The 27,337-nt window shown below is 37.0% G+C and overlaps 2 protein-coding genes and 1 long non-coding RNA gene across 17 annotated transcripts in view; 1 reads left to right on the plus strand and 2 right to left on the minus strand.

Moving 5' to 3' along the window:
• Positions 1–2,704, minus strand: part of LOC111554990 — a 13,931-nt gene extending 11,227 nt beyond the window's left edge. For both annotated transcript variants that reach the window (XR_002735381.2, XR_002735382.2), the window contains exons 1-2: positions 2,392–2,704; positions 1,914–2,047 (exon numbers count right to left, since the gene is read on the minus strand). This is a non-coding gene — a long non-coding RNA (uncharacterized LOC111554990). The remainder of the gene's footprint in view (positions 1–1,913; positions 2,048–2,391) is intronic.
• Positions 2,259–25,287, plus strand: RNF146 (ring finger protein 146). 11 transcript variants are annotated; one of them, XM_023230743.2, is made up of 6 exons: positions 2,259–3,014; positions 16,348–16,458; positions 16,632–16,727; positions 17,445–17,608; positions 18,388–18,500; positions 23,336–25,287. In XM_023230743.2, exons 5-6 carry the CDS (start codon positions 18,493–18,495, stop codon positions 24,414–24,416), a joined length of 1,089 nt encoding a protein of 362 aa, XP_023086511.1. In that variant the 5' UTR covers positions 2,259–3,014; positions 16,348–16,458; positions 16,632–16,727; positions 17,445–17,608; positions 18,388–18,492; the 3' UTR covers positions 24,417–25,287. The 11 variants fall into 11 exon arrangements, with proteins under 11 accessions (XP_023086511.1, XP_023086507.1, XP_023086512.1 ...); XM_023230739.2 differs by having other exon boundaries at positions 17,445–17,495; XM_023230741.1 differs by having other exon boundaries at positions 2,718–2,844; positions 17,445–17,495.
• Positions 25,288–25,403: 116 nt separating this feature from the next.
• Positions 25,404–27,337, minus strand: part of ECHDC1 (ethylmalonyl-CoA decarboxylase 1) — a 62,309-nt gene continuing 60,375 nt past the window's right edge. For all 4 annotated transcript variants that reach the window (XM_023230753.3, XM_023230752.3, XM_031935542.1 and 1 more), the window contains one exon: positions 25,404–26,993. In XM_023230753.3, coding sequence (XP_023086521.1) covers positions 26,585–26,993 — 409 coding nt within the window. In that variant the 3' untranslated portion in view covers positions 25,404–26,584. The remainder of the gene's footprint in view (positions 26,994–27,337) is intronic.

Here is a 27,337-nt window from a genome sequence, read left to right on the forward strand (position 1 = left end):
CTTTCTTTCTTTCAAGTGGTTGATGGAGGTAGGGTGTACAGTATTCAATTCTGCTCTTCATATGCAACTACTGAAAAATAATGAGAAGTTCACTTTTATTCGTATATGTGTGTGTGTATATGTGTATATATACACATAAGTATATATGTATATATGTATACTATTATATATGTATATACGTATATACATATATATGTACATATATATACCATGTATATATGTGTATACATGTCTGTGTATACATAAGTGTATACATGTCCGTGTATATATATACACACTCACATACATGAATGTGGTTTTTTGGTTTTTTTTGGACAGAGTCTCGCTCTGTTGCAGTGAAGGCTGGAGTACAGTGGCACTATCTCAGGCAACTTCTGCCTCCTAGGTTCAAGCGATTCTCCTGCCTCAGCCTCCTGAGTAGCTGGCATTACAGGCGCGTGGCACCATGCCTGGCTAATTTTTTTGTATTTTTAGTAGAGAGGAGGTTTCACTGTGTTAGCCACATGGTCTTGGATCTCCTGACCTCATGATCCGCCCACCTTGGCCTCCCAAAGTGCTGGGATTACGGACGTGAGCCACTGTGCCCGGCCATGTGTGTATTCATTCATTCATTCATTCACTCACTCATGTAACACATATTTACAGAGAACCTCTTTAAATGGGTCAGGCACTATTCCTGGCAGTCGAGATACAAAATAGAATACACATTCCTGGCCTCTCAAGTCTTGTGTCCTAATGTGAAGAGACATATGATGAAGATTAGTAAGTAAAATAAATTATCCATTACATTGTGATAAGTATTAAAAAGTAAAAGAGGACATATGAAATATCGGGAATGGGAAATGTCATGATTTAAAATGTGGTGACAAGTAGAAGGACTGACTGAAGAGTTGGACATCTGAGCACATATGGAGGGAGCATGATGGGGAAGAGTGTTCTAAGCAGAGGACACCGCAACTGCAAAGACTATGAGGTTGGGAGCTTGCAGAGAGCTTTCTGGGAATACAAAGCTGGGTAAACAGTCTGTGGGGTCAAAGAGGTAATGAGGGGAGGATTTTAAAGTCATTGTTAGGACTTTGGTTTGTACTTGTGTTGGGAAGTCATAGGAGACTTTGAGCAAGGGAGTGGTATGATCTCACTTCTTTTTAAGTAATTTTGGATTCTGTATTGAGAACAGAGTCAAAGAAAAGACTAGTTCTTGGTCTACCGTAATACTATAATCCAAACAAGTGATAATGTAGATTGTAGTGGAGGTGGTAAGTAGTTGGATTCTGGATATACTTTGAAGGAAGAGCCAATAGATTATATGCCAATGTATATAAGACATAAAAGAGATGAATTAAAGATGGGTTTGAACAAAGAAAAATGCAGCCATTTACTGAAATACAAAGACCCTGGGTATGAGTGAGAAGAGGTGGAACTAGTTGACATCTTACAGTCTGTGCCTGGATTCAAATCTCAGCTGTGTGTCTCTCTCTCTAAAATGGGAAGAATAATAGTGTCTACCTCATAGTTTATTAGGAGAATTAAATGGGTATATATGAATAAAGCACTTAGAGAAACACCCGGTACATCGTTTGTTAATACTAGCATTAACTCTTCAAGCTGGAATCTTCGAGTACATATCAAATTTTAGCTATTCTCTGTTCTTGGGCTGTGTAGGATACAGGGACAAAACTGAGTGGCTAATAAGAAGATAATGATAGAAAACTAAGCTTAAAGTTAAAGGATATACACTTCAATATTTCTACATGTATAGAACCTATAAGAAAAACAGTATTGCATACATGCACAAGCATCACTGAACTAGATGTACCCTTCAAGAGATTGGTTGACATATTAATATATGTGAATAAAAACCCTGAAATAAACTGATTTCAGGGGAATAACTGAAAATATATACATTTCTATACCTGTAAGGGCACTGAAAACTTCCAATCCTGAATCAGTTAATGAAATTCCAAATGCGAGAAGACACTGTCACAGAATGTTGAAATATATACTCTTTTAAAGATAAAAGGTCTGCTCTTCCATCGTCTTCATTTTCCTGCAAATTAGGAAAATTTTATCAGTTCTGAAAAAGGAAACGTACATGCTAAAATGGTGAATTACTGCTAGAGGTCTGATGTTTAAAACCAGAGGCTTGCGATCAAAATAACCTATTAAATTTTAGATTCTCACGCAGATTAATTTCTTTCTTCAGTTTCTCAGGCACTACTCTGTTTTTTTAAAAAGGGGAGGGCTCAAAATAAAATACCCATTTTTTTTCCCTATTAAATTGCTCAACCATTAAAAAGGTGAATAAATTGGAAAGTCCCCAAATACTCTCTCCCCTCCGTCCCCGTCTACGACCTTCCCTTTTTTTTTTTCTTGAAGTGGAATAAGCAGTACTTTTGCTAAGTGATCTTCAAGCCGAAACTCGGCTAGGCGCCCCAGGACTTCCTCCGGATAGCAAAGCTGGATTTTTGAGCAGCACCACCTGCCGGGCCTACACACGTTTTACTTCCTCCACCCCAAATCTCTCTCTGCTGGAACTGCATTCTTTCAGCGCCTCTGGGCCCTAATACAAACAAAGCACACTCTAAAGCAGCCAGAAGAATCCAAGAAGCGAAGTCGCCAGTCCCCACAAGCAAGAGAGTGCGTGCAGGCAACGACGCGATGCAGGGACAGAAATATGAGGCGCCGGAGCCAGCTCGCGGGTGCGCGGCACGGCTTCCGCCCCGCGCGGCCCCGCCTCCGTGACGCGCCGGGTGGTCACGTGACGGCCGCGCGCGTTCCCGGCCGCTGCGGGCTCCGAGGCCAGAGAGAAAAGACTGCGAGGTGGCCGCAGCTGTAGCCGGAGAGGTGGGAGTCGGAGCCAGGCCCTCTCGGGGGAGCAGGGTGAACGCTGGTCACTCCAGGATCCTCGCTCGGGGAGAGGAGGCATAGCTCGCGGTGTCACCTCCAGCCACAACGTACTCCGGGTTGGCCTTGCGCTCGGGGCCTGAGAGGGGCGGCGGCGGGGTCAGGGGCCGGTACGTAGATGGACGCCCTTGGGCTGGCGCGGCCCCGGCTGTCCGCGCAGAGGCGTGATGGGACAGCTCAGCCCTTTCCGCCACCCCCGCCTTGGCTGCTGGGGCAGGCAAGACGACCGTGACAGCCCCTGCGCTGCCCGAGGGCGCCGCAGCCCCTGCCCCAGGTGACGGCCGGAGCTGGTCTCGGTCCGGGTGCGAGGGGCGGAGCAGCGGCCATTACTGCGCAGCCTCTTCCGCCTGAGCCCGCGTCGCTGCCTCGGGTGGCAGGCGGGTCCCTCTCCTCCCCCTGGGCCGTGGTTTCAGGCCTTTACCCGGGGACCTTCTGGCCTCGAGGTGTAGGGGCGGCGATGGTTTTTCGGCAGTAGCCTGCTCCCTGTTTCCCGTGTGGGGTCAAACAGTTTGGGCCTTGGGTCAGATCGAAGCCAGGGCGTACAGTCTGCATTTTTGTCTTTTCCCGGAGTGTCTTTGGCTGCTGCTTTCTCTTATCTCTCTTCCTCCTTTTTTTCCTCCTCCTCAGTGTCTTGGTCTTGGCTAATACGAAGAGAGCAATCCCTGCACCTTGTTCTAGTGAAGCCCAGCGCTGCATATTCTTAGTTGTTTTGACGGCTGTTGAAGCATCGAAACAATTAAGAGATCTCACAGTATCCCTTGAGCCTCCAAACCCTCTGTGCATCTTGAAAGCTGAGACTGTTGCTTTGTTCTGTTTGTTGGGTGGGGAGTTCTCTTCCTATCCTCCATCCCATGTGAGGAGTGTGGGTCTTCCATTGTTGTCGCTATTTATTTTGCGAAGGCTTCTAAAGAATGTAAAATTGTTTTTAAGAGTGTGGAGAAGGAACCGTCCTCTCCACAGGTAAAACCTACAAAACTGTAAGTTTACTCACACATCCTGGCAACTAGAATTTTTTATCGTTAATCATTTTGGTATACGTTTTAATTTCTTTTCTACAAGTGCCATTTTAGTGAACACTTATTTCTCAAGTTTTGAACATTTTGTTTAATATTTTTGTAATATTGAAACAGTGTAGAACTGAGGTGAGAAGAAAGCCCAAAGATGGGAACGCTTTGTTCTTTGTATGATTTGACATTTCAGGTACTGGGCGCATCACCCCCACCCCGTGTGTGTACTTTTCAAATGGGATGTGAACGTATAATGGCATTCAATCCAGTATATAATTATAGAATTTGGAAGACTTAGGACATTTTAGTCAGTGAATCTATATTTAGACTTTTAAAAGACATGGCACGTAAGGACACATGGAGAAAATGTCCCACACTAATACCGGGATTTGTGATTTTGGCTTTGCTGTTTTATGACTAGCAAATATTGTTTCTATAGAGTGCCTGGGTGCCCTAAAAACACATGAAAATAGGTCAAGTAAATCTCGTTTTAAAGAGAAAACCGGAAGAGTGAAACACCACTCTAAAAATAGATTTTGGATGTGTTTGTTTTGGTGCCTTGTATATCTTAAAGTGGAGGATGTTGTTCAGTCCAATCTTTCATTTAGAATTTATGTCTCAAATGGGCCAGTGTATCATATGGGCAGAATGGAAATACATTTAAATATTTTTTTTTCTTCACTGGTTATTCAGAACTTGGTAGAATTATAATCATCAGGAAAACTTTCTCCAAATAGCTGGTCTTTTAGACAAGAGAAAGAAAAAATTAACTTTTTTTAAAAGGATATGTCAACTTACAAAGTGTTTTGTTTCAGTCACCACCAACTTAAATTGTCAGAGGAAAGGAACAGACTTTTTTTAAAAAGGATCCAAAATGGTATTTTGAGTTAAAAGAAGAAAAGGATATTAAATATGTTGTTTTCACAATATCGATCTGTTTAAAGAATATTATTTTATATGTTAACCATACACTACCAGGAAACATCTAACAGCACTGACAGTTGGGAATTCGAATGCGTATTTTTCTCCCGTGTTAGTAATAGAAGGTACTGAGCCTTTTCCATTCTCTTATCTGGTTGCCTTGTGCCTGAGGAATCTGAATTTGTGGAACAACATCTTTGTGGATATAGAAACCAATTTATGTAACACTTGGCTACAACCACCTGTGCTTATTTATGGACTGTCTTTAGTTTTTGTGGCGTATTACCTTTTGGGTTAATTCAAATCCAAAATGTTGTTAACTGACTGCTAATTAAAGCATTTAGAACTTAGAATTACAGAATTATCCAGTAGGATGAGATAACAAAGACTGGGGGTCTTTTGACTTGACCAAGGTCACACAGATAATTTGCCAAAGAGCCTTCTTATTTATGAAATAGTTGCTGGCTAAGAAATATCTGTGTGTGATATGATTAAAAGACAATATTTGTTCACTTTTACATCTCATGTTTTGAAATAAAATGCAAAGCCCACTTTTTTGCTGTTTTGAGAAAAATTAAAGGGTTTAATGCGCTAGTATAAAGATTGTGAAGGCAGTAAGTAGATTGCCACATAGTAACGTCTTAAAGGGAAGTGATTCTTTAAAATAAAGTATCAGACCCCATTTAGTTGAAATGAGTTTTGTCTGAAGTTTCCAAGTATGACCTATTCTTTTTCTCAGCTAATTTTTAGCAGGCGATGATTAAGGCATTTAGTTACATCTCTCAATTTGGGACTGGTTCATAAAAAATACTAAGATGTGTCTGCTAACTCACACTTGATTTATCTACTCCTTTTATGTATATATAATTTTTTTTTGAGTTGTATACCAAAGGTGGGAACATTTCAAGTATTTTTTCTGTCACTGAGTGCTTTCATGTAGAACATTTCCTGTTTTCTGTATTTTGAATAAATGGTAAAAATCTTACTAACATTAGCTGTTAATAATTGGAAAAATACAGTAAGTCTTCAAATATTTATAATTGATATTTGTCTTTGTTTTTATATGTACTTATATTGATGTTACATGCTCATTTTTTTCTTTGATTAAAGATAATCGCTTGCTTGAATCTATTACCTGAAAAAACTCTTGACTTTGATCTTGTGACTGACTTGAAAAGTGGAAGTATGAATATTTGGAGTTGTTACAGATTATAAATGGTACAATATTACTTCATTTTTAATTGTATTTATTTTTCACTTATTTGAATGGGTCAAGATTTAAATTCATTGATAATCCCTAAACCCCTTTCTATATTTTTAAGTTTTACCTGTCACTTTGTTTGTTTGTTTGTTTGTTTTGAGATGGAGTCTCGCTCTGTCACCTGGGCTGGAGGGCTGGAGTGCAGTGGCCTGATCTCAGCTCACTGCAAGCTCCGCCTCCCGGGTTTACGCCATTCTCCTGCCTCAGCCTCACGAGTAGCTGGGACTACAGGCGCCAGCCACCTCGCCCGGCTAGCTTTTTGTATTTTTTAGTAGAGACGGGGTTTCACCGTGTTAGCCAGGATGGTCTCGAACTCCTGACCTCGTGATCCACCCGTCTCGGCCTCCCAAAGTGCTGGGATTACAGGCTTGAGCCACCGTGCCCGGCCTTACCTGTCACTTCTTTTTCCTCCAGAATTGTTAGGGGCAAAGTATCTAATTTGGTTTTAGACTTTTTCTTTTTTTTATGTTACCTTCTTAGTAGATCATCATATTAAGTTTGGTGTAAAATTTACAAGTCATTCATTCCAGTAGGAATTATGTATGTTTGAGTTATTTATGTTTGGCAAATTAATTCTGGCCTGTAGTTAAAATTATGCTGTTGTGTTTTACATCCCCCTATTGGTTAAAATAAAAGCATCCCTTCTCCTCCAACTTTAACAAAATCTTTGGTTTCAAATAATGTAGGTGTTTTCTGAGGGCTTCTTCACGTGACTGTTCTAAGTATTACATGTATGCCCTATTTTGTGCCCAGTTGAAATTATAGTTGACCATTGAACAAGGCTTTGAACTGTGCAGTTCCACTTATACAAGAATTTTTTTTTTCTGCCCCTGCCACCCCTGAGAGAACAAAACCAATGCCTCCTCTTTCTCCTTATCCCGAAAAGGATGAAGACCTTTATGATGATCCATTTCTACATAATGAACGTAAATATATCTTTCTTCCTTATGGTTTTTTTTTTTGAGATGGAGTCTCACTCTGTCACTAGGCTGGAGTGCAGTGGTGCGATCTTGGCTCACTGCAACCTCCGCCTCCCGGATTCAAGAGATTCTCCTGCCTCAGCCTCCCAAGTAACTGGGACTATAGGTGTGTGCTACCACACCCAGCTAATTTTTGTATTTTTAGTAGAGACGGGGTTTCACCATGTTGGCAAGGATGGACTTGATCTCTTGACCTCATGATCTGCCCATCTCGGCCTCCCGAAGTGCTGAGATTACAGTCGTGAGCCACCGCACCCGGCCTCCTTATGATTTTTTTAATAACATTTTTGTTTCTTTAGTTTATTGCAAGCATAGAAAATATATATTGATCCACTGTTTATATTATCAGTAAAGCTTCCAGCCAATAGTAGGCTATTAGCAGTTCAGTTTTTGGAAAGTCAAAAGTTTTCCTGGAATTTTGACTGTGCAGGGGGTAGACACTCTTAACTCCTCACATTGTTCAAGGGTCAACCATATAAATTCTCAGACTTAGTAGGTGATGAGTCAGTTTGGCAGAATTGGGGCTACCTAAACCTGTTAACTTTGATTATAACAGAATATGCAGTTTTCTTTTTTATGTGTCTTTGGCAAAAGTCTAGGTAAATTAACATTGAATTCATTGTCTCTATTAAATGATTTCTGTAATGACTTGTCAGTTTTGTAACGAGATTAATATGCAAGACATTCTAGACCAGCATTGCCCAGGAAAGTAGCCACTAGCCACATGGAGCTATTGAGCACTTGACATGTATCCAGTCTGAATTAAGTTGTGCTGTAAGTGTAAAATACACACTGGATTTCAAAGACTATGCATACGCTTACCCAAGAACATAAAATATTACATTAACAATTTATATTGAAACATACTGAAGTGGTAATGTAGAAACGTTGGATTAAATAAAATATATTATTGAAATTAATTTTACCTGTTTCTTTCTATTATTATTTTTGTAGAAATGAGGGTCTCATCATCCTGCCCAGGCTGGTCTGTAACTCGTAGGCTCAAACCATCTCCCTGCCTCACTACCCCCAAAGTGCTGGGATTACAGATGTGAGATAGCATGCTCGGCCTCTTTTTATTATTATTAATGTGGCTAATAGAAAATTCGAAACTGCATATGTGGCTTGCATCATATTTCTGTTAGATAATACCTGACCTTTTCTGTGAGAGACAATACGTTATAGAAAGACTTTTTTAAAGGTATATTTGAGTTTGAATCGCATCTCCCAATATTGATGGCTTTGTGACTTTGGGTAAGTCATTTAACTTCCTGAGCTTAGGCTTCCTCATTTGTAAAATAGGTACAGTCATATTTCACAGTTGTTTTGAGGATTCAGTGACATGGATTTGGTAGTGTTTCACTAACTGTAATATGCGAATCACTTGGAGATCTGGTTCTGCAGGTCTAGGGTGGCACTTAGGATTTTCATTTGTGAACAGCTCCCAGGTAGGGCTGATAGTGCTAGTTGGGAATCCCAGTTTGTATAGCTAGGATCTAGAGCATTATATTAGTTTTAATTCATTTTCTTTCCCCGGCGTTTATCCAGTTAGTCTGCACTTTGAAAAAATTATTCATGAGGATATAGAAATTGAAAAAGTCACCAAAGCATGCACAATTGACTAAAATTATTTGAACTGGGGACTCTTAGCATTACTGTAGGATTCCTGTTTACATCTGTTAAGTTTTTGGTCTGCTTTTAGCTGGAGTCACTTTTGTTGGTTGGGTAATATTGCTAAATCTCAGCCAAGAAGACCTACTTATGTTGTTTTACACAAATGTATTTTTGAAAGATAATGCATAATTAGAGGTGAAATAAAAGAATGCTCAAAGATAATCAGAGGGCAGTACAATTTATCCTCGAGCAACACAGGCTTAAGGGTGCCAACTCCTTGCACAATCGAAAATCTGAGTATAAGTTTTGACTTCCCCAAAATTTAACTATTAATAGACGACTGTAAAGTCAGTTAACACGTTATGTATGTTATATGCATTATATACTATATTCTTAAAATAGAAGAAAAAATACATTTAGAGTACTGCATTTACCGATACTGTGTTAATGTTACCTGTTTACAAGGTGTCTGTCTGAAATGATGGGTAACTGCAGCTGCAGACCCATCTAGGGCACATACCAAGTAATTTAACTTCTTGTAATGGCATGACTTTTCTTGGCTTCTTGGGAGCACTTCTAGCATCACTAGTGGCACTTCACATGGGTCCCATGGTGTTATTCAAGGTTTTTGGTATTGAACTAATGATAAAAAATGCACAGGAACAAGAAATTACGTTTTACTCCAATACACGCAGAGGTGATTAGTGTCACACAGCATATTAAGTGGAAATTCATAATAGCAATAGGAAATTATTACAATATGTACTATAATTTTATATGGCTATGATTCATACTGCATCTTTACATTTGTTTAAATTTCTTGTACCACCTCAAATGGCACCATATGTGTCTGTTTGCTAAGTTTTGATACACTTTAACTTATAATTTCTCTACATTTTATAGTACTAAATGATAAAATAGACTGTATGTTTTATGCATTCATAATATACCTGTTTTTTTTCTTTTCCTTTTTTTGATATTTCAAGACTACATGATTAATCTGCAAGTTTTTTCAAATTGTCACAAATCTCCAAAAAAATTTCCAATATATTTATTGAAAAAACTGTACGTATATAAGTCATTTTGTTCATTTCCAGCCTGTGTTGTTGAAAGGTAAACTATATGAGGTTATCGTCAAAGATCTTTGAAGGAAGAAATGAAATCATCAATATAGAGAAAGCTGTTTCTAAGAGAATCCTAGAAATTACTTCAGGCAAGAATTAGAAAAAAAAAATTTGAAGAAATCGGCTAAATAAATATGTTTTTGGCTGTGTTTTTTTTGAAAATGGCATTAATATAATGAAACTGGAATGTGAGTTATGGTCACTGATACATTCTTTTGTTTACTCCTAAACGTAACTAGACTAGAGGAGTGTGATGAGGGGCAAGGATGTTCTATTGAAGGAGAAAGTTCATGTTGATGGAAAGTCATTATTCATAGATACTTTGCTGTTATTTCAGTACAATTAAGTAAATAGTTCTCTGCTCCTGGGTTTGTGTGTGTGTGTTCTTTGTAAGGGGCTTTTTCAAATAATTTTGCTATTGATAAGTTACTTGAATTTAATCATTAGTATTTAAATAAGGGAAGCAGAATGAGAGAACTGCATCTCCTTGAATTAATCAGTTTTTTTTTTTTTTTTGGTACCTTTGTTCTAGTGGATATGTAGCAAAGCTTTTACTTTAATATTTGTGGCTATAGCTTTATTTCAACGATGCGAAATAGTTTTATAGAAAAGATCACAGCTTATTTAGGTGTTCAAATATGGGGTCTTTAGAGGATTTTTTTGTACTTGTTTTGAAGCTGCTTTGTTTCAGTTAACTTAGATTCCTTTAAGAATCAACTTTTGTTTCGGAGATAAGATATTTATGGGTAAGACCTAAGTAAACTAAGTGAATAGAGAGGAATAAATTAGATTGGTTAGAGATAATGTGTAAATGAATTCAAGAGATAAGGAGAATTAGAAACAAGGACATATTTTTTGTGTATTTCATAGGAATAAAATGGTACCTTCTACACATCTGAATTATTAAAGTACAAATAATGATTAAACAAAATTTTTAGAAGACATGTTTTAATTGAATCTCCCACACTAGAGGTTTTAACATTCAATCAATTAGGTTCTGAGAATGATGGATTGGTACATCTTAAAAGACTTATAAGATAGTGAAGGATAGACAGTGCTAATGACCAACAGCAACACCCAGCAGGACTTTCTTGAGCAAAAAACTTCATGTTCGAATTGTGCGTAAAGGCTGGGCATGGTGGCCCTCACCTGTAATCCCAGCACTTTGGGAGGCTGCGGTAGGAGCATCACAGGACTCCTGCCTGGTTAACAGACCCTGTCTCTTAAAAACAAAACAAAACAAAAGAATTGTGGGTAAAGTAAAAGCAAATTGACTTTTGAGTGATGGTCCGAAAACCTTTGTAATGGTTAAAGGGTAGAATGTCTGTATAATTTTTCTGAACTGGAACACTTTTGTTAGGAGACCAAGGGCAAACTAGACAGATGCTGAGCTAACCTATGTGGTCATCCTAGTGAAGAGTCATAACCTTTATTGGGGAAAGAGCTTTGTGAAGCTGTTTTGGCTATTCAGAAACCCATCTTGGTTTATGCTTAGATTTTTATCTCCATTTTGGAGAATTCATTGCCAGTGAACAATAGCTGGGTAAATGATTTGCTTGCCAGAAGATACAAAGATGGGTTGAATTTTATGTTTGTAAATGTAGAAACTCCTTTAGATTTTAAGTTATATAAAGAAAGGATTAAAACTTAGATATTTTTATGTATCTTGCAGATTCCAGCTGGGTGCCTTGTTCACAATTAGAACTCAAGTGTTGTGTTATTTGAATAAATCTAATCCTTTGATATTCTGTTCCTCACAATAGTTACTTTTAGGAGTTGATTTTTTATTCATCCAAAAAATATCAGTTCAACAAAAATTGACACTTTACTAGCTACTTAGAGATATAAAAAGGTCCCTATCTTCAGGGGGTTCATGATTTCACAGAAGAGTCAGACTTCACAAATGAATGAAATTAGTGCATGTGATAAATTCAGTAATAAAAAAACATACAAAATATATAGAGAGAACAACTTTCTGGAGGTAGTCAGAGAAAATGGTAGGGGTAACCATTTCTGTGTAATATATTAAAGAACAAATAGGCATTCATAAGCTGTAAAAGGGAATAGATTGTACCAGGCAGGAGGAAATACAGAGCTACAAAGGGAGGTTTGCAGGACTATGAGTAATTTGATACAACTAGACTATTAATCTATGGGTGGTTGTTGAAAATAAAAAAGACTAGAGACTAGTTATTTACAGTTTAGATCTTTAAAACCTTTTAATGTTGTCCTAAGGAGCTTTGTCTTTATTGTGTAGGCTGAGGAGCCAGTATTGTGCTTCATATATGGAAGAAACCTGGTTCATTTTGCCTTTTAAGTATATTATTCAGTCCTAGCTACTTGGGAGACTGAGATGGGAGGATCACTTGAGCCAAGCAGTTTGAGGTTGTAGTGAGCTATGATCATGCCACAGCATTCCAGCCTGGCAAACAGACTGTAGAGTGAGTGAGTGTGTGTATGTGTGTGTGTGAGAGAGAGAATCTCACCCAAAGCCTTAGTAAAGGAATTTGAGGGTGATAGTGACACAAGATAATCAGGCTGTACAATAGTTCAGGTGAGAGATGATGTAGGTTTAAACTAGGGCACTAGCAATGGGTAGAGAGTACAGGATGGATTCCAAAGGGATTAGGAATAAAAGTTGACAGAATTTATGTTGTGGTTGGTTGGGGTGGGGGAGCAGGAGGTCGTGTGGTGAGAGAAAGGACTTTGTCTTTTTCTCCATGAACACAAAAGTAGTTAAGGCATGAAACCTGAGATGTCATATTGTAAGAATTATGCAGAAATGGGGGTTTGTAAAATGTGTGTATATGAGAGATAAAGATAGGAGGGAGCCAAGGGTTCTGTTAAGAAAGAAGTAAAAAAGATTGGGTTCCAGAACGGGCAGGAAAGGAAATGAGATGGTCAAGAGATTGTAGGTCCCCATGAAATTGAAGAGCAGGTGTGGGAATGAGTAGGCTGGCAGAACCAGAGAACTTGTGATCTGAGAGTCGGATTAAGATTTCAGAGAGGCAGCAGTTTAGGTGACAACTACTTTCAAATGTGATCATAACATTTGGTTGCCGGAGAGGAGATTAATTTCTTCGAATTTAGGATTTAAGGAACTGAAAATTGAGAACAGTGTTTCTCAGACTGCATTTGAAGGACTAATGCATGAGAACCACCTGGGGTGAGATTCCTAGGTTTAAACCTATGTCTACTGGCCTAGAATTTCTAAGGAAAGGGGCTGAGAATCTGTATTTCTAACGAGCATTTTCAATGATTCTGATTAACAGAAGTTGGGACAAGTTTCAGAACCTGTGCAATAGGGGTTGGATGGTTCATTTTCAAGGCTATTTAAATAGGCTCATAGTTATGTCAGCAGTTAGGATGAAGAGGATGATCAGTAGTGAAAAGATGACATTAATCCCTTACAGGTGGTGAGAGAGCAGTTTTAGAGGATTATAGGGTATGTTAAAGTCAGTATGATAGAGACTTGAAAGAAGAAGTAATGATGTTGGAGCAGTAAATTGTCTCCTCCTGTCTTATATATAGGGAGTGTATGAAAATGTGCAGTTTCTCTTTGGAGTAGGCTGCAGCAAGGAAATGAACACAGCCTTCTTTGATGCCATTGATGTTGTAGGCTCCTTGAAGGTGATGAAAGGGTTGAGAGGAAAGTCAAAACAGTGGAGTCCATATCATCTAACGTCAGAGTAAAACAAAAAGCCATTTCTCTTAGAAACCTTGTTTAGTCAGTATATTAGGCAGGGTTCTCTAGAGGGACAGAACTAATAGAATATAGATATATGAGTTTATTAAGTAATAACTTACACGATCACAAAGTCCCACAACAGGCTGTCTGCAAGGAGCAAGGAGAGCCAGTCCGAGTCCCAAAACTGAAGAACTTGGAGTCCGATGTTCGAAGCAGGAAGCATCCCGTATGGGAGAAAGATGTAGGCTGGGAGGCTAAGCCCATCTCTCTTTTTCACGTTTTTCTGCCTGCTTTATATTCACTGTCAGCTGATTAGATTGTGCCCACCAGATTAAGGGTGAGTCTGCCTTTCCCAGCCCACTGACTCAAATGTTAATCTCCTTTGGCAACACCCTCACAGACACACCCAGGATCAATACTTTGTATCCATCAATCCAATCAAGTTAACACTCAGTGTTAACCATCACAGTCAGTTACTTTTGAAAGTTCTCTGATTTTAAAACAAATTGTTTGTTCTCTTAAACATTTGGTAGGATAAGTTAGCTTGTATTTAGAGGTTACATATGGCATTGAGAATATGTTTCTTTAAACACTAGAATTTTGAGATACCTTAGGGAGATAGATGCCCATAGTATGAGAGCCACATGGAACTAAAAGAAGATTTAAGTCTCTTCTAATTTTGTGTTTACTGTGAGATCTATCATTTATTTCGTTATCATGTGTTCTTGATTATTCTGTGTAATGTGATGTGTGTCCTGTAGTGGACATGGTGAAGTGAAGAAGGAAATACTAAATGAGAAGAAAGAAGGTTAATTACTGAGATGGTACAATTTTTTAAGAGTACAATTCCATATAGTTAATTTCATTTACAATGTTATGCAACCATCACCATTACAGATTTTCCACAACTTTTTTTTTTTTTTAGCATTACAAACAGAAACTCTGTACCCATTAGGCAAATAACTCCTCACTTTCCTTCCCTCAGACTGTGGTATCCTCTGATACCTTCTGCTTCTATGAATTTGCCTATTCTTGATATTTCATATAAGTAGAATCATACAATACTTTTCTGTATCTGGCTTATTAGTATGTTTTCAAGATTCATCTATGTTGCACATATTTCTTTTTATTACTGAATAATGTACTGTTGTATTTATAGACCACATTTTGTTTATCCATTCATCTGTTGACAGATACTTGAATTGTGTCCACCTTTTGCCTAATATTTCTGCAGTGAACATTGGCATACAAGTATCTGAAAATCTGTTTTCAATTCTATTGCTATATCCCTGGGAGTGGAATTGGTGGGTTATATTGGTAATTACGTTTAGCTTTTTGAGTAAGCAACAAATTATTATTCACAGCAGCTACACCCTTTTACCTTCCTACCAGCAGTGTTCAAAAGTCCTGTTTTTCTACATCCTTACAAACACTATTATTTTCCCCTTAAAAAAGTTGTAGCATCCTTATAGATGTATCATTGTGATTTTGATTTACATTTCCCTAATTGCTAATAATGTTAAGGATCTTTTTGTGTGTTTATTGCCCGTTTGTATATCTTCTTTAAGTTCTTTGCTCATTTTTTGCTCAGTTTTTAATTGGTTTGTCTTTGTTGTTGAGCTGTAGTTCTTTATATGTTCTGGATACTAAATCTTTATCAGATACATGATTTTCCAAAATATTCTCCCATTCTGCAGTTTTTTTATTTTCTTAACAGTGTCTTTTGATGCACAAAAATTTTAAACTTACGTAGAGCCCAGTTTATTTCCTATGTGTCTCATGCTTTTGATGTCATAACTAGGAATCCATTGCAAATCTAAGGCCATGAAGATTTGCCCGTGTTTTCTTCTCAGAGTTTTATGGTTTTATTTCTCATATTTAGGTTATTGGTTCATTTTGAGTTAACTTTTATATATGGTGTAAGGTAGAGGTCCAGCTTAATTATTTTGCATGTGGAAATCCAGTTGTCCCAACATTAGTTAGAGGTTCCTCTTTCCCCCATTGAGTAGACTTGATACCCTTTTGGAAAAATCAGTTGACTATTGATGTATGAGATTATTTCTGGACTCTCAATTCTATGTCATTGGTGTATTTATATCTATCTTACGCCAGCACCAAACTGTCTTGTTGCCTTAGCTTTGTAGTAAGTTTTGACATTGGATTTTTCAAGATTGTTTGGGTTACTTAAGGTCCTTTGCAATTCCATATGAATTTGAGGATTGCTTTTCCATTTCTGCAAAAAAAAGGTCGGTGGAATTGTCATAGGAATTGTGTTGAATCTGTAAATCACTTTGGGTAGTATTGTCATTTTAATATGTTAAGTCTTCCAATCCATACATCACTTGTCTATTTACTTAGCTCTTCTTTAATTTCTTTCAGTAATGCTTTATAGTTTTCTGTGTACAAGTCTTTGACCTCCTGGGTTAAGTTGATTCCTGGCTACTTTATTCCCTTAGATGCTATTATGAATGAATTGCTTTCTTGATTTCTTTTGTGGATTGTTGTCTGCTGGTGTATCAAAATGCAACTGATTTTTGTGTGTGTCAAACTTGTAACTTGCAACTTTGCTGAATTTGTTTATTAGCTTTCTTGGGGATTCTATGCGATCTTCTATATAGAGAGAATAAATATACTTTTACTTCCTCCTTATCCGTCTGTATACCTTTATCTCATTTCCCTAATTTGCTCTGCTAGAACTTACAGTCGTGTTGAATAGCAGTGGTAAAAGCATGCATCTTGTCTTTAATTTTTTCCACTTTTAAGATAAAGTTTTCCACTGAATTTTGTGAAAGGATTATAAATAATTAATTGATTCTCTTAATTTTAATTACTCTTCTTTCTTTTGCAGCATAAAGAATGAACCAGCAGTGGAAGAGAAAATAACTGCAAGCTGGCTGACTGCTGATGAAGAAAATGCTTTATTTTTATGGCAGGCATCTGTGGGATCTGTAATAGAAATGTAAGTGTAGCATCATGTTTTTTTTCAGTGTTGCAGTAAATTAAGTGGATTGGTTTAAAGCACAGTAAATTGAGTATCTGTCATATTTAGTTTTAATTATATAAAATGAGCATTTTCTGTTGACTTAGGTGCTTTATTAACAATTTATTTACATTAAATTATCGTTAATGTAGATTTCCAAGTCTCCTCAGAGGGAAAAATCTCTGTAAGAAAAACTGAAGACACAGGAGTTTGCTCATAGAAGGCTAAAATACTGAAGAGATCTCCAGGTTCTCTGGGTTCTACCTTCTTTTTACATAATAATTTTCTTAAATAACGAAGCTAGGCAAGTAGTACTAGCTTTTATAAATAAGACAGACTACTGAGTTGTAAAAACTCTAGTTACTAAAAACTTGTTTCACTAAATTAAAGGAATTTCTACATAATTGATTTTTTTTAATGTAATATCTCATTACTTTTTATTCAGACCACTTCACTCTGATCCCCAGTTTTACTAGCTGTGCTTTCATCATTTATCTTTGATGAAATGCTTTAAAGTGTTACATACTACCTTGGATTTGTCCATATTTAACTTCACCCTATTATTGATGAAACATTTTTCCACTATGAATATGTTTGTTTTCTAAAGTAATATAAACCATGTGCAACTTGATGTCACTCATGAAAAATGTAGTGAATATTTTATTGACTTTTAATTATAGCATTTTTCTTATTAGACCAAGAGTGACCTTGGTAGATCCTATTTCACATTTTCCCAGTTTGACATAAAACTTGCTATCTACTCTTCCAGTATGATACTGATTACATGTAATGATATGTATTAACAATAATTAATTTTTTACTTAAAAGTATGACCATATTTTTATTCAGTATTGAAAATTTGATAATTGAAAAATGATACTAATAAACATTTGTCTTTAAAAATACATCTTTTATTTAATCCTGTCCATTTTTCTATCTATATACATTTTTAAATATCTTAATAGGTCTAGGTACTGGTCATCAAGGAACTTACTATGATCCAGTAAATGAGACATGTATGTAATTAACAAACAGTGGAATAGATGCCATATTAAGGTAACAATAAGATGCTATTGAAACTGAACAGAGGGAGATATTAATTTCATCTGAACGGTTCAGAGTGAACAGAGTAAGTTTCACTTTGCCTTTAAAGAATGAGTAGAATTTTAACAGTCAAAGAAAATTAGGAAACATTTTTCAAGCCAAGGGAATGAGGAGGGAAATAACTGCCTAATCATCAACACATTTTAGAGGAGTCAGGTAACAGTAATATGTGGGAAGGAAGGGTAGGAGAAAGAGAATTCAAAATAAGTGCCGGGAATGAACATTTATTTAATACTTACTATATTACCAGATTTTACATTTATTTAACATAAAATCAATGTTAATTGATTTTGATACTTAGGGACAGAGTATATTGATCAGTCTTGGAGGAGTTTGGTGACAGTACTAACTAGATGTTGAGGGGTTAGCTTTGTAAACAAGTAGCAGTACCCCATATTGAGCCAGGAGGAATAATGATAAGACAGAGTAAAGGTAAAGATAGATTTTCAGGATTTATTTTTGACTTACCTAATTTCTCAGTGATAGAGGTGTTAGTATATTGATAAACTAGGAGGGAGAAGGGTTATGATAGTCTCTGGGGAATAGGGAAAGAAAGATGTCTCGGCCGAGTAAAAGGTTACTGGGATCGATGGTATTTAGGAAATCAAAATAGCTACTAAGTGTGTGGGGTTCACAACTTTTGCACCACACAAAAGTGAATTGTATGGTGAAATTTTTGTCACTTTGAGTAACTTGCTTATTTTTTGCCAATGCCTCCCTTGTTGGCTTTTGTGGTGGTGGTCTATCTTTATTCCCTGTTCTTCTCTGACCATTCCTTACACCCCTTCCTGGCTGTTTTACCAGACAAATATTGGAGTAATTCAAGATTCTGTGGCTGGCCTTTTTGACTGCTCTCTCTACAGGTTTAATTTGGGCATTGACTCATTTTCATGGCTCCAAGGACCATGTATGTGTTGGTGAGTCACAAGACTTTTTTCAGCTTAGATTTATTCTTGGAGTACCAAACGAGTAAATTCAGCTGTCATCTACCTATCTCCACCTGGAGACCTTAATAAAGTCATTATGTCTGAGACAGAACTCTCCTCAAATTCTGAATTTTGGTGAATGTGTCACCACCCATCAGTAACCAAATGCTTTCATTTCTTTTTCCTTAGCGTTCTTATATTGTTGGAACCTTACGTCAGCACCCTGCCTCTAATTATCTTATACTTACATTACTACCTGGATATTCTAGTTTCCCTTTCACCTACCTCCTCCTGCATTACCATACTTTCCTCTAACCTGCTGTTCAAATGGTCTGGAAGCTACTAAACTGGCTGTTATTACCTGACGTAAAACCTTTCAGTGAACTCCTCTTGTCTCATTAGTGGTTCATATGTGGACCAGCTTCATAGAAATCCTTGAGCCCCTTGAAATTATGTGTAGGATTGTTCCCTTTTTTGTGTCTGTAATTGGATTCTGAATTCAGACTTTAAAAATCTGATTTTTAATATTTGGAGTTTTTATTGCTGGCTAAAAATTTCTTGAAAACTACATATACTAAAGACCTTTTTTGCTTATAATAATTTTGCCTTTCATTTGACTAATTATCCAAGAATTTTCAAGGAAATCTCAGTTCTTGGGGATTTCCACTAACTCTGCCCATACCCCTCTATATTTTGTCTTCTTGAGAAGACGACTTAGTGTTAATAAACTCTTACTAGTCTTGCAGATATATTTCACATGGTTTATGTATTGGAAGAAGGGGATTTATACTTAAAAGTTGGAATATCACATGAAGAATTCAGTAAAAACGTCTTTGAAAATAAGTGATGTATTGGCCGGGCGCGGTGGCTCAAGCCTGTAATCCCAGCACTTTGGGAGGCCGAGACGGGCGGATCACGAGGTCAGGAGATCGAGACCATCCTGGCTAACACGGTGAAACCCCGTCTCTACTAAAAATACAAAAACTAGCCGGGCGAGGTGGCGGGCGCCTGTAGTCCCAGCTACTCGGGAGGCTGAGGCAGGAGAATGGCGTAAACCCGGGAGGCGGAGCTTGCAGTGAGCTGAGATCAGGCCACTGCACTCCAGCTCGGGCGACAGAGCAAGACTCCGTCTCAAAAAAAAAAAAAAAAAAAAAAAAAAGAAAATAAGTGATGTATTATACTTATTAATAGAATTGGACTAACTTCACTCTAAATTTCTATGTATTAAATTCTTTAGTAAACTGGAAAATAAATTCCCTTTTTCAAAATGATTCAAAATTAGAATTTTATGAGACATTTATGAGATAGGGAATACCTCTTGATTAGCATTAATACTTGCTTTACACAAAGGGAGGGGAAAAGCATTTCTTATTTACATATTGATATGATCATCTGCATACATTTAGTCTCCCACCTATTTTAAGATCATTGAAAGTATGCAAAATAGAGACTGTGCAGGGTAGATTAAAATGGTTTTTTAAAAAGCCTTGAAGTATGTCTTACAGGTAGACTCGCAGTTTGGGGTTACTTTGTGTCTTGTCTTGTTACACGTTTTATGTGTATCTTGCTTATTGCATGTGCCTCATTCAGAATTAAAGAAGAAATATTACTAAGTTTTTCTGCCCATTTGTTGGTGATAGACTAACAGAATACTTGATGGGCTAAACAGAATCAGAATTTATAAATTGCTATGGCAAATTGATAGTTAAGAGTGCTTCAGATGAAATAATGACCATTTAGCTGTCTGGTGGCCATTGTTTTCAGATTAACTTTGTCCAACTTTACTTCATTCTAATGACGGAACCAAAATACCTGCACAAACCAAATTGTTTTGCCTTTCCAATTGTGTTGTTGTTACAATCCATGCCTTCTCCTGGGATGATTGTAATTACTTAGTTTTGAAATTACGTGTTTTGGTTTATTCATACATGCAAGAGTAAGAGTCATGCAAAATATTGATCATATTAAGTAGGGTGGAGGATAATGTTTTTAGGTTGAAAACTTTTTTTTCTGTAGATAAATGAGCTGTATGTGATGGAAAACTGACTTCTTGGACCAGTTTTACTTAAAGCAAATACAATAGGTTTGGAATTACGTATTTAAAAGCATGGCATTGGTCCATGTGGCATGTTGGGTATCTTGTTTACATTTTACCAGACTTTATTTTTATTTATGTTTTAAATTTATGAGCCTGTCCTTTGTTCATAAGGTACTTAGATGGTTTAAGATGTAGACTTCTTATATAAAGATGTTGCTGTTGTTTTTCCAAAGTAATGATGATCATCAGCCCATTTTTCTATTTAGTCTTATGAATAGAATTATGAGTACACTCTATTACATTATTACTTGTAAATGGATTGCTTTCTTGTTCTTTTTCTTAATTGGAGCTTTAAATAAATACGGAACTTGGAACAAAAAGAATTTCAGGAATTTTATGGAAACTTACTTTTTTGACCTAAATTGAAAGGGATGAAAGTTTCTGAAAACCAAACAAAATGTGTGCACAGCCAATTCTTTTAGGGGAGGAAATAGGCAGGGAATGTTAATTGGCTATTTAAAAAACATATGCCTTAGTTTGTAACTTATTGTTGTTTCAAGTTACAAGATCTTTGAAGGCAAGTGTTTATCTCAAAATATGTGAAAGCTTTTATAGTGCTTAACATACTAAGACGTCCTATTAGGGTTTACTTAGAACAAGCTTATCCAACCTGTGGGCCACATGCAGCCCAGGATGGCTTTGAATGCAGCCCAACACAAATTCATAAGCTTTCTTAAAACATTATGTGATTTTTTTTTTTTTTTTTTTAGCTTATCAGCTATCATTAGTGTTAATGCATTTTATGTGTGGCCCAAGACAATTCGTTTTCTTCCAGTGTGGCCCAGGGAAACCAAAAGATTAGACACCCCTGACTTAGAACTTTCCATAGGTTAGGAAAAAGTTGTACTTTCTTGATGTCTATAACCTAGAATTTTTGGTAAAGGAATTGATTGGAAATGTTATTAAAAGTTGAAAATAGGCCGGGCGCGGTGGCTCAAGCCTGTAATCCCAGCACTTTGGGAGGCCGAGACGGGCGGATCACGAGGTCAGGAGATCAAGACCATCCTGGCTAACACGGTGAAACCCCGTCTCTACTAAAAACTACAAAAAACTAGCTGGGCGAGGTGGCTCCGCCTGTAGTCCCAGCTACTCGGGAGGCTGAGGCAGGAGAATGGCGTGAACCCAGGAGGCGGAGCTTGCAGTGAGCTGAGATCCGGCCACAGCACTCCAGCTTGGGTGACAGAGCGAGACTCCATCTCAAAAAAAAAAAAAAAGTTGAAAATAATTTGGAAATTAAGCATTTTAGTGATCAGTTCTTCCACTGAGACTGTGTTGCTTCCTTTACTAAATATGTGCCATCTTTTTAAAAACTTAATATGTTGCTTCCTTTACTAGAAAATTGCCATCCTTTTGAGCCTTGTCTATTGAGGAACCAAGAACACAGAAAAGGCAGTAAAAAGACAAAAAAAAAAAAAGGATTGTTTTAAGATTGGATGTGCTGTGATGATAGCCTAGGATTATTGTTTTTCAATTTTTGATGAGCGTAAGCATTCTTAGTGACTATATCTTTTGTAACTACTGGACCCATTTAGAATGGCAGAATTAGCTGGCACAAAGATTGTCATTCATTTTAAGGTTTAATCTCTGACATCTTCATCTTCATTTCTCAGTCTTTTTTACTTGTCAGTGGTTTACTCCCTCTATTATTTTCTCCCGTTTTAAATTTTTTTTTTTTTTCTAACTATGGGGAAAAAAACAATAAATGTTTCCTTAGCAGGGCACAATAAGGCTTTCATGACTTGGCTTTTGATTATCTTTACACCTTCATCTCCTGCTCTTCCATTGCTTGTATGACTGTTTGACTCAGTGTCTTGCACATGCCTCTGCCTGGAATCTGCTGCACTGCCCAGGCCCCTCTGAATGAACACTAAACTTTCTAACTTATGTCCATCTTCTCATCTCTCTCTCATTGTTATTTTTGTAAGTATGTTAACACATTTTGATTATGCAGGAATCAGGCCATATTGTAATTATCTGCATGTATGTTTCCTTATTTAACAGAGTAGTTGTGTGTCTTATCAATCATTAGACCGAGTACTTAGTATCTAGACCATGGTAGGTGTTTGGTAAATGTTTATCTGAATCAGTAAGGCAGAAATTATAAATTTCATGTCAGTGTTTAAGCTAGATACATCCAATTTGACAAATCTTTTTTCTTCCTCCTCTTCGGGGCATCTTCAATATTCATGTTATTTTCTCCCTTGGTCTTAAGTGATTGTTACCTTTATGAAGCTTTAGTGATTACAAAGCACTTTTTTTGTCCATTTTTACCTGAGCTTTGTAAACTCTGATTTGCAGGTAAGGAAATTTAGACTAAGGGTTTAACTGCATGCCTAAGAGCACATAGTTAATAAAGAACTCTAAAACTCAGATTTTTAGATTTCTTGTCTAGCATTCTTTTCACTGTATAATAGCTGCCATGATCCTTTTTTCCCTCCACTGGATGCAGCTTTTCATTATATAGTTCTTCAGTGTGTTTCTCCAGGGCTGATCTGTAAGTGCACTGATGGAATTTTTATACATTCCCAAGGTATGTACAAGTAAATGCTTACAAAATGTTTTCATCAGTTGGAGAGTTTTTCTTCTACTTTCATCTTCATATCCCCATTGTCTAGTATGTGGCTTGCATATAATGCACATAATAGGTGGTTAGTATTTTCATAATTGTTGAATTAAGATATTGCAAGAATTAAAACATGACTTTAATATTATATGTGTTTTTTCTTAGGATGGCTGGTTGTGGTGAAATTGATCATTCAATAAACATGCTTCCTACAAACAGGAAAGCGAACGAGTCCTGTTCTAATACTGCACCTTCTTTAACCGTCCCTGAATGTGCCATTTGTCTGCAAACATGTGTTCATCCAGTCAGTCTGCCCTGTAAGCACGTTTTCTGCTATCTATGTGTAAAAGGAGCTTCATGGCTTGGAAAGCGGTGTGCTCTTTGTCGACAAGAAATTCCCGAGGATTTCCTTGACAAGCCAACCTTGTTGTCACCAGAAGAACTCAAGGCAGCAAGTAGAGGAAATGGTGAATATGCATGGTATTATGAAGGAAGAAATGGGTGGTGGCAGTACGATGAGCGCACTAGTAGAGAGCTGGAAGATGCTTTTTCCAAAGGTAAAAAGAACACTGAAATGTTAATTGCTGGCTTTCTGTATGTCGCTGATCTTGAAAACATGGTTCAATATAGGAGAAATGAACATGGACGTCGCAGGAAGATTAAGCGAGATATAATAGATATACCAAAGAAGGGAGTAGCTGGACTTAGGCTAGACTGTGATGCTAATACCGTAAACCTAGCAAGAGAGAGCTCTGCTGACGGAGCGGACAGTGTATCAGCACAGAGTGGAGCTTCTGTTCAGCCCCTAGTGTCTTCTGTAAGGCCCCTAACGTCAGTAGATGGTCAGTTAACAAGCCCTGCAACACCATCCCCTGATGCAAGCACTTCTCTGGAAGACTCTTTTGCTCATTTACAACTCAGTGGAGACAGCATAGCTGAAAGGAGTCATAGGGGAGAAGGAGAAGAAGATCATGAATCACCATCTTCAGGCAGGGTACCAGCACCAGACACCTCCATTGAAGAAACTGAATCAGATGCCAGTAGTGATAGTGAGAATGTATCATCTGCAGTTGTTGCACAGCACTCCTTGACCCAACAGAGACTTTTGGTTTCTAATGCAAACCAGACAGTATCCGATCCATCAGATCGATCGGGAACTGATCGATCAGTAGTAGGGGGTGGAACAGTGAGTGTCAGTGTCAGATCTAGAAGGCCTGATGGACAGTGCACAGTAACTGAAGTTTAAATAAAAATGTCTTCAGCTCCATGCTCAAGGTTGAAAGGGTTACCTGTAAATTTCTGCCCACATAACATTATACTCATCCCTAGTAGTGCATTTTGGGAGTTGGGGTGGGAAGGGGTATGGGAAGGATAGACCCATAATCAAAATGTCTAACATGTCTCTGTTGAGAAATTTATTTAATGTAAGGAACTTGGGTGTTAATAGTTGAGAGCTGTTTAGTAATAACCCAGTTTTCTTGAGGTCTGTTTACTTTATAGTTTTTAAAAACTTCTGTAGTTCTTTTGGCCAGTGTGTTTGTATTATCTGTGCATTAATGGTCCTCATCTGACTCCTGCATTGTGTCTTATTTTTCTGCATGGATTGGCATAAGACCATTACTAAAATTTGGCACCTGTGAGATGTTTGATATTATGAGCAGGAAGCATAATTTAATGTAAGAATAGATGTGAATTTGGGATTTCAAAATAGATGAATAACAACTATTTTATAGTAAAGTTATTGATATGGAAATGAAAACAGCCAGTAACTTATGTTTCAGAATGTTTGTAACACACTTCATGGCGTTCCCATAGGCTTTGCTGTCTAGTCTTATAGTTTGAGGTTTTTCTGGTCAGCATTTTTCTTTTTGATTACAAAATTTATAATTTAATAAATACCAGAGTTTATCAAAAACAATTTGTCTCTTGTTTGAGTGTGGAAAGCATGTGGAAACATTTTGACATTTGTGACCAAAGGTCACTTAAAAAGTGGTGGTTTTAATTGGTTGTTTTCAGCTTTAAATCACCTGTCCAGAAGTCTGATTTTTTTTCTTAAGAGATTATTTAAACAGAACCTATAGGCAGTGTGTATATAATAAATATATATGGAAATAAAATTAAAGCAGATACCATTAATATTTTATATTTTCCTTACTATATTCATTAGTAGTCTAACACTCTGGATTAAATGGCAGACTTACAGTGTAGCAGACATGAATTCCTTTAAACAAAATGTAGACCACAAAATCCACTTTTATTTGGTAGATTTTACATCTATGGCCAAATAGAAAATATTAGGTTGACAAAGTAATCTAGAATTTACCTCTGAAAAAAAGTAACGTGAGTCTGTCTAACCATATTTTCCTAACTCAACAGTAGGATCATGTATAAGGCAAATGCAAGTTATTTTTACCATGATTCTCAAATGTGAATTGAATGTTACAGTAGCAAATACTTTTGACCTCTTGTGATGAGTCAGAACTAGAACTTAATTCTTGGACTTTCACATTTTTTAAAAAGTGTATTTCTGGGATGATCACAAACATTTTATGTTGTGCATTTTTACGTTTACTTTTGAAAGACAGTTATAAAAGAAGGTTAGTTGTTTTTCAGGAAAAAAAAAGAAATCTGATGTAAAAATGCAAATTTATGTTGCAAGATGCTTCATGAGTCCCTTCGAGTGGTTTTGATTTTAAAACTACATCAACAGTAGTTGTTTATTACTAGTTGGAAATTCCAGGGCACACGAATGTTAAATTTGTAAAATCAGTTGACTTTCCATGTCATGGCTATCACTGTTTAGTAGATAATTTATAATAGAAAACTAATTATTGAAAAGACCAAATAAAGTTCCAAATTTGTAGTGGGTAGTGACGTACATCTTTTTTTTAAATTAAGGGCCATTTCCCATGAATTTTACTCCGGCTGTTTGGAGCAGAAGAAAATAATTGATCATACCCTTACTTGTTTTCTTGTTCCCTGATCCCTCCCCACTTTTGCTCTTTAATAGCAATACTCATTCAGTTATTTTGGTAAATTATTTCCAGGTAAGACAGGTAAGACAAAATTTTATGAAAAGTAACACCAGGAATAGGTTTTGTATAGAAGCTCTTCTTTTAAACACTGCTCTTTGCTTATAAGCTAAGAATTATTATTGGAATTGAGAGCAATAATTTTTAAGTCAAAAGTGTATATTTTAGCTAAATGTTCCAGATTATGCAGTAAATACCCAAGTGAATAACTGGCAAGAAATGAGGTAAATGAGTTCAGATATTCAAAAGATGATTTAAAAACAAGTCTGCATATTAATAGTAGCCTTCAAAGTAATTCTGATGTTCATATTTAACATCATTTAACATTTATACATATTAGTCACTGGAGCTTTACTTGGAGTACATCCACACGAAACACCAATTATTTATTAAATTTTCCTTTCTTAGCAATAGCCTCTAAATTTGCAGGCCCACCCCAAACTGTTCCTAAAAGATCTCTTTCATTCTGTAATGCTTCCTCCAAATATAGCTCTCTGCCTGAACAAACAGATTTTTTCAAAGCTCTGATTACTTCCGGTGGCCCTTGGATGAATTGCTTTAGCCATTCTTGTGCCTCTTCTAGAGATTTAGTTTCATCTGAAGACTGCAAGACCTCTTCAACCATTCCTATGTGTAGAGCATATTTTGAATCCAGTTTAAGGGCCCCACTGAGCACTTTGAGAGCTTGTCTACTTCCGATTATTTCAACTAGCCGGGTGGTGCCACCCCAGCTTGGTATTATGCCCATCTCTTTGTGGACGAATCTGATCTTACTCTCTGGAGTCATTAACCTGTAACAGAAAAAAGAAAAGCTTAATTGTAACTCTCTGAGTGTGTGTATATATGCCCTAATCATAAAGTACTACCCATTCATGATCTGATGTGAACTCTCCATAGATCTTTATAGGTAGATATATTAAAAACAATGTTTGAAAAATATGGCTGTTTCGTCTAGAATTTAATTCACTAATAGTTATTAAAACTTCCTTTGAAAACAGTATCAACATTTTTTGTTGTGCTTGTTTACCCTTTGCAAACAAGAACCTCCTCTTTGTTTCTAAAAGCCCAAAGTTGGTATTTCTTGAGTGGTGACCTAATGAGAGGATCTGGATCAAGTGAAAGTATGGGAGTAGGA

The sequence above is a fragment of the Piliocolobus tephrosceles genome, chromosome 5 (assembly GCF_002776525.5).
Source record: "Piliocolobus tephrosceles isolate RC106 chromosome 5, ASM277652v3, whole genome shotgun sequence".
Lineage (NCBI taxonomy): Eukaryota > Metazoa > Chordata > Mammalia > Primates > Cercopithecidae > Piliocolobus > Piliocolobus tephrosceles.

What these genes read in the sequence shown, in the direction of transcription:
- RNF146 (XM_023230739.2), top strand. An exon ending in CAAGGACCATGTATGTGTTG is followed by an intron (nt 18,501 to 23,335) that starts GTGAGTCACAAG and finishes GTTTTTTCTTAG; the next exon opens with GATGGCTGGTTGTGGTGAAA.